Genomic DNA, 7,852 nt, shown 5'->3' with positions numbered 1-7,852 from the left:
CTGATGTTTGAACATTGTGAGCATTAACTGAAGGTCTTGATTTGTATCTGCGTGATTTGATGCATCATGCTGCTGGCGAGGGATCGGCTGATTAGAGAACTGCGTCAAACAGAACAGCAGGTGGATGGATGGATGCTCCTAATAAAGTGGCTGGTGAGTGTATGTACATGCGCTGATCAGCCATAACATACATGGACTCCACAAGACCTCTGAAGGTGTGCCGTTGTATCTGGTGCACCAACACATTCAGAGCAGATCCTTTAAGTCCTGTAAGCTGTGATGTGGCCTCCATGATCGGATTTGTTTGTCCAGAACATTCCACACATACTCGATCAGATTAAGATCTGGGGAATTTGGAGGCCGAGTCGACACCTTGAACTCTTTGTCATGTTCCTGAACAATTTTTGGAGTGTAGCAGGGAGCATTATCCTTCTGAAACAGGGCACTGCCATGAGGGAACACCAGACTTGGTCTGCAGCAATGTTCCGGTAGGTGTTACATGTCAAAGGAACATCCACATCAATGCCAGGACCCAAGGTTTCCCAGCAGAACATTGTCCAGAGCATCGCACCGCCTCTGCTGGCTCACCTTCTTCCCACAGTGCATCCTGGTGCCATCTCTTTTCCAGGTAAGTGTAGAATCAGACCAAGTGGGTGGAGCACATAAGCATGGCAAGCCAGAACTGAGTTCTCAAAAACCTCTTTTATTCTTTGCTTTTCAGCCTTATACATTTACTCTCCCAGGCATGCACGCACACACACAAGTGTTCTGGTTGGGGGAGAGCTCCCTTCCTCTGCTCTCCCTCTCCTCTTATAGGGCATGGTCACTGGGGAAGACACACAAACACAGGTTAATTTCCATCAGGTGCAGTGATTCTACCACTTACCTTCCCTGACTCCGCCTTCCATTCACAGACCGACGCTTGACCACGCCCCCGCTGCCACATACCCCCACCGCCCGACTCAGGCCAGGGAGCCGTCCGGCCTGCAACCAACTCCCCCCCCCTTGACGGGAGAGGAAATCTGCCATGACCATCTGCACCCCCAGCCTGTGGACCACCTCGAATTTAAACAGCTGGAGTGCCAGATACCAACGGCATCTTTCATGTGGTGGAGTCACTGCAGGGGTGCGTGGTCCAAACAGAGGGTGAAAGGGTGCCCCAGCAGGTAGTAGCGGAGGGCGAGGACCGCCCACTTGATGGTGAGGCATTCCTTTTCTATTGTGCTGTACCTGCCCTTGCGCACAGACAGCTTCCGGTTGATGTACAGCAGGGGATGTTCCTCCCCCTCCACCTCCTGGGACAAAACAGCCCCCAGCCCTCTGTCCGATGCATCTGTTTGCAAAATAAAGGGGAGAGAAAAGTCAGGTGAGTGTAACAGTGGCCCCCCACACAGTGCAGCCTTTACCTCAGAGAAAGCCCGCTGGCATTGCTCCGTCCACTGGGCTGGATCTGGTGCTCCCTTTTTAGTGAGATCAGTCAGCAGGCTGGTGATGTCCGAATAACTACGTATAAACCTACAATAGTAGCCAGCCAGCCCCAGGAAATGTCTCACCCCTTTTTTGGTCTTGGGCCTCAGGCAGGCCGCAATCGCTGCTGTCTTATTAATTTGGGGACGCACCTGCCCATTGCCCAAGTGGAAACCCAGATACCGTACTTCCACCCGCCCAATCACGCACTTCTTCGGGTTGGCTGTGAGACCCGCTCGCCTCAGCGACCTAAGGACGGCCCTGAGGTGCTCTAAGTGCCGTGGCCAGTCATTACTGTAAATAATAATATTGTCTAAGTAGGCGGCCGCGTAGGTGGCGTAGGGACGGAGGACCCTATCCATAAGCCGCTGGAACGTAGCAGGCACCCCAAACAGCCCAAAAGGAAGTGTGACGAACTGGTGTAAGCCAAACGTGTGGAAAAGGCCGTTTTGTCTCAGGATAGAGGAGTCAAGGGGATCTGCCAATATCCCTTTGTCAAATCTAGTGTCGAATAAAAATGAGCCGTGCCTAGTAGATCGAGCAACTCCTCAATACGAGGCATTGGGTATGCGTCAAATTTAGACACTGCATTGACTTTTCTATAGTCCACACAGAACTGGACCAACCCATCGGCCTTGGGAACCAAGACCAACGGGCTGCTCCAGTCACTGTGGGACTCCTCGACGATGCCCATTTCGAGCATGGCCTTGAGTTCTTCCCAAACCACCTTTTTTTGTGTTTGGGCAGGCTGTAAGGGTGGCTGTGCACTACTACCCCCGGGGGCGTCTCAATGTGGTGTTCTATGAGGTGGGTGCAGCCGGGCAGGGGCGAGAACATGTCAGAAAATTCTGTCTGCAACTTGGCAACCTCCGTGAGCTGGGTTGGGGAGAGGTGGTCTCCACAGGGGACCGGAGCTGTGGGCGATGTCAATTTTCCTTTTTGAACCTCCAGCCCCTGCTCTGCCTTCTCTGGAACCACTGACACCAATGCCATGGGGACCTCCTCATTCCAGTGTTTTAGCAGATTGAGGTGGTAAATCTGTAACGCCCCACCCCTGTCCGTTCGCCTCACCTCATAGTCAACGTCCCCGACTCGCTGTATGACCTCAAAGGGTCCTTGCCACCTGGCGATCAATTTGGAGCTTGACATGGGCAACAACATGAGTACTTTATCTCCCGGTGTGAATTACCTAAGGCGTTCTTGGGCCTGCTGCAAATTCTCCTGGGTTAGGTGCATGAGTGTGTGGAGTTTGGCGTGCAGGTCGATAACATATTGAATTTCATTTTTACTGATTGAAGGTCCCTCCTCCCAATTTTCACGTAGCACATCCAGAATGCCACACGGCTTACGCCCGTATAATAATTTGAATGGGGAGAACCCCGTGGAGGCTTGTGGGACCTCTCACACTGCGAATAACAGGGGCTCGAGCCATTTATCCCAGTTGCGTGCGTCTTCACTTACAAATTTTCTAATTATATTCTTGAGGGTGCGATTAAACCGTTCAACTAAGCCATCCATTTGTGGGTGATAAACGCTGGTGCGGATAGGCTTAATTCCCAGTAACCCATACAGTTCGCACAGTGTGCGTGACATAAACGTAGTGCCTTGATCAGTCAGAATCTCTTTGAGGATTCCGACTTGGGAGATGACACGGAAGAGCGCTTCTGCAATACTACGTGCTGAGATATTGCGAAGAGGCACTGCTTCCGGATATCGCGTTGCATAGTCCACCAGAACTAAAATAAAGCGATATCCTCGTGCTGACCGATCTAATGGCCCAACAAGATCCATCCCAATTCTTTTGAACGGGGTCTCGATTAATGGCAGAGGGCACAAAGGCGCTTTTGGAATGGCCGTGGGATTTACAAACTGTCATTCACGGCATGCCGTACACCACCTACGGACATCATAGACATCAGAGACATGGATCAGCACTGACAGAGATGTGGACTTTGAGATGGAGGGTTATGATCTAAATCATATAAGCAGAGTGAAAAAGAGAGGAGGAGGTGTGGCAATATATGTGGACAAAGGATTGAAGTATAAGGTGGTGGAGAGTATGACAGCAGCTGTTGATAATATGGTGGAATGTATCACAGTGGAAATTTGTATGGAAAAAGTAAAAAATAATTGTGAGCTGTTTGTACAGAACTCCAGCATCAAGTATCGATATATTTGAAAACTGGATGGAAAACATGTTTTCTAACTCAGTGCAGAAGACTGTGTTTATCTGTGGGGATTGTAATATTGATCTGTTAAATCCAAAAAAGCATAAAATGACAGAAGATTTCATAAATACAATGTACAGTATGGGTTTATACCCAAAAATCACCAAACCTAGTAGAATTACTTCTCATTGTGTCACATTAATAGATAATATATTTACAAACAGTATGGAAAATAATACAGAAAGTGGGCTTTTATATAATGACATCAGTGACCATTTGCCTGTATTTATTGTCTATCACTGTAATTACTGGAAACCTAAGGATATGAATCAGCTGAAATACAAACGGATAAGAACCGAAGAAAACATAAGGATACTTAAGAGTGAATTACTTAAACAGAACTGGAGAGTCGTATATGAGGAAGAAGATATTGACAAAGCATACAGTGGATTCCTAAATATCTTTAAAACACTATATGATAAAACCTGTCCTGTAAGGAAATACAATGATGGACAAAAACAAGCAAATGGTCCATGGATCACCAAAGGATTAAAAAATGCCTGTAAAAAAAAGAACACGCTGCATAGACAATTCATAAAAAAAAGAACTTTGGAGGCAGAAATTAAATATAAAAAATACAAGAATAAATTAACCAGCATTATGAGGACATGTAAGAAGGAATATTATAATAAATTATTAGATAGTAATAAAAATAATATGAAGGGGCTATGGAATGTACTAAATAGTATTATTAGGAATAGAGCTAAAAACAAAAACACAAGCTACCCTGATCATTATATTGAGAATGACAGATCAATAAATAATATGGAGGAAGTGGTAAATGGTTTTAATAGATTCTTTGTAAATGTGGGATCAGATTTGGCAGAAAAGATTCAAGATACAGACACACCTGGAGGGGTGGAGGCTGCTCGATGGGAGAGAAATCCTAAATCTATATTCCTTGGTGCAGCTGGCATAAAAGAGGTCATACACATTGTAAGGAGAAGTGAAAGTAAAACCTCCACTGACTGGAATGATATTGATATGAGTTTAATAAAAAAAGTTATTGAAGAAATTGCAGAACCATTTACTCACATATGCAATATGTCTTTTCAATCTGGTAAATTTCCAAACAACATGAAAATAGCTAAAGTTATACCTTTATATAAAATGTGGAGATAGACACCATTACACAAATTACAGGCCAGTTTCTTTACTCTCTCAGTTCTCCAAGATCCTCGAAAAACTGTTCACAGCAAAACTAGACAATTTCATTGAAAAATATAAACTTTTAGCTGACAGTCAATACGGATTCCGGAAAGACAGATCAACAACCCTGGCATTAATGGAACTTATCGAGAAAATCACAAATGGTATCGACAATAAAAAACATGTTATGGGAATTTTCATAGATCTAAAGAAAGCATTTGATACAATAAATCATGACATTCTATTCAAAAAATTAGAGAGGTATGGTATCAGAGGGGTTGATTTGGACTGGGTGAGGAGCTACTTAAGTAACAGGCAACAATTTGTAAAAATTGGAGATCACACATCTGAGTATTTGCCCATAACATATGGAGTACCGCAAGGGTCTGTCTTAGGGCCTAAACTGTTTATATTGTATATTAATGATTTATGTAATGTATCAAGTATAATGAAATGCATATTATTTGCTGATGATACAAACATCTTTTGCGCCGGGGACAATGCACAGCAGCTTATGGAAACAATCACAACCGAAATGAATAAATTAAAAAGGTGGTTTAACGTAAACAAATTGTCATTGAATTTGAGTAAAACAAAGATTATGTTATTTGGAAAATATAAGTCGAACCCTCAAGTTGAATTGAAAATTGACAACATAACCATAGAAAGAGTTTATGAAATAAAATTTCTGGGTGTGATTGTTGATCATAAAGTCTGCTGGAAACCGCATATTAATCATGTTACAGCAAAAATAACAAAGATTACTGCAATTTTGGGGAAATCAAGACACATTCTGGACTATAAATCACTACATACTCTGTATAATGCACTCATACTTCCATATCTGAGCTACTGTGTGGAGATATGGGGTAATACCGACAAATCTAACCTGCAGCCGTTATGCACATTACAAAAAAGAACAATAAGAATTGTCAATAATACGGGATATCTTGAGCATACAAACGCATTATTCGTAAAAGCACACACTCTGAAATTCACTGATCTGGTTAAACACAAGACTGCACAAATTATGTATAAAGCAAGACATAACCTTCTTCCGGGTGAGGTACAAACAACGTTTATGGAAAGGCAGGGTGGGTATAACCTGAGAGGGGAAATGAATTTTAAGAGAGTAAATGTTAGAACAACTATGAAAAGTATGTGCATAACAGTCTGTGGGGTGAAATTGTGGAATGGTCTGGAAAATGAACTCAAAAATAGCACCAACATAAAACTGTTTAAAAAATTATATAAAAACATGCTACTAAAAATATATGAGAATGAGGACAGGCAGACTATATAGGTGATGATGAAATTGAGAGTAAGTCTGTGACTGGTCTTCTTGTATTTGGTGTATAGTTATAGGTATGTGTATATGTATGTACTGTATATATGTATTGTATGTGTGTATATATGCATAACATAAGTATCTGTATATATGATTTGATTTGGTCGATATTATACCATGTCGGTATGTTTTGGTATGTTGGTATGTTTTCTTTTTTGTTTATTGCTTTTGTTTTCTTTTGTATATATAGTTTATTATGGTGGAAAGTGACATTTGATTAGCGGTGGTATAGAGGGTTAGGATTGGATAAGTTACTTCTTCCTAATCCTTTCTGAACATTGTTATGTTATTGCCTTGTGGCTACGCTATTCTGTTTGTTTATGATGATGTTTTGATTATTGTATTTTTTATTTAAATTTTTATTTTTATATCTTTCTTCTTTATTGTTCAGAATAAAGTAATCAATCAATCATCGCGAATCCCTGGCCAATAGAACCAGGCCATTATTCAGGCTAGTGTCTTATCCTGCCCTAAGTGTCCGGCCATGGGATTAAAGTGAGCCGCCTGGAATATAAATTCCCAGCAGCTCTTTGGGATTAAAAGCTGTGTTATTGGTTCCTTAGTCTGAGTGTCCTGTGTCACTCGGTATAATCTATCCTTAATAATGGAAAAATAGGGGAAGGATGGTGTGGCGTTTGGCTGGAGAGTTTGACCATCGATTACTCTCACTTGGTCAAACGCATGACGCAGAGTCTCATCTCACGACTGCTCTAACGGGAAATCCGCAAGGGAATCCCCAAGAGAGGGAGGAGGAGCAGGCTGCTCCTCACTCTGACGTGATGATGACGTAGACAGCTCTGTGACAGATACTCCCACCAATGCCACTCTGGGACCTCCCCTTGCTAAACTATGGCAGGCCCCACTCTTCACTAAATGCGTCATTAATTCCCTAAATCCCAGCCAATCAGTCCCCAGAATTATCGAGTGGGTAAGGCAAGGATTAATCGCCGCCTTTACTCTAAATTTTTCCCCTCGAAATAGAATGTGGACCAACACTAAAGGGTAGTTGTGAACATCCCCGTGCACACACAACACCTTCACCAATTGTGCTCTCCCCAATGCCTCGTCTTGCACCAAGTCAAGTCAAGTTTATTTGTATAGCGCTTTTAACAATAGACATTGTCGCAAAGCAGCTTTACAGAATTTGAACGACTTAAAACATGAGCTAATTTTGTCCCTAATCTATCCCCAATGAGCAAGCCTGTGGCGACGGTGGCAAGGAAAAACTCCCTCAGACGACATGAGGAAGAAACCTCGAGAGGAACCAGACTCAAAAGGGAACCCATCCTCATTTGGGCAACAACAGACAACATGACTATAACATTAACAGTTTTAACATGAAGACAGTTTCCTTGATGTTATAACTCTTCATTGATGGAAACTTGAGTGCAAAACTGTTCATGACAACTGCAGTCCTAAAGTTAGCAAGTCAACTGTAGTCCTCAGCCATAAAAGCATCACTGTAAGAATCCAGAGCATCCTCCAGGTATAACCCTCAACTGTCCTCATGGGGCCATCCTCCACAGGAGCGATGCGATAAAACTCCGACCAGACACACGGCACCAGGATGGATCAAGCAAGTCCGAGGGGCAGAAGACGCCAGCATCTCAATCCCAGGACCAACATGTAACTCAGAGGGACAGATGGGGGGGAGAGAAAG

General features: G+C 43.2%; 1 protein-coding gene across 4 annotated transcripts in view; it reads right to left on the bottom strand.

The window, feature by feature from the left end:
• Nucleotides 1-5,906: 5,906 nt before the first annotated feature.
• LOC132872586 (zinc finger protein 213-like) overlaps nt 5,907-7,852 on the bottom strand; it is a 94,620-nt gene continuing 92,674 nt past the window's right edge. For all 4 annotated transcript variants that reach the window (XM_060907496.1, XM_060907498.1, XM_060907497.1 and 1 more), the window contains one exon: nt 5,907-7,822. In XM_060907496.1, coding sequence (XP_060763479.1) covers nt 7,688-7,822 — 135 coding nt within the window. In that variant the 3' untranslated portion in view covers nt 5,907-7,687. The remainder of the gene's footprint in view (nt 7,823-7,852) is intronic.

The sequence above is a fragment of the Neoarius graeffei genome, chromosome 24, assembly GCF_027579695.1.
Source record: "Neoarius graeffei isolate fNeoGra1 chromosome 24, fNeoGra1.pri, whole genome shotgun sequence".
NCBI lineage: Eukaryota > Metazoa > Chordata > Actinopteri > Siluriformes > Ariidae > Neoarius > Neoarius graeffei.
Note: the sequence above shows the minus strand (reverse complement) of the source record. Positions and strands in the feature narration are given on the sequence as shown.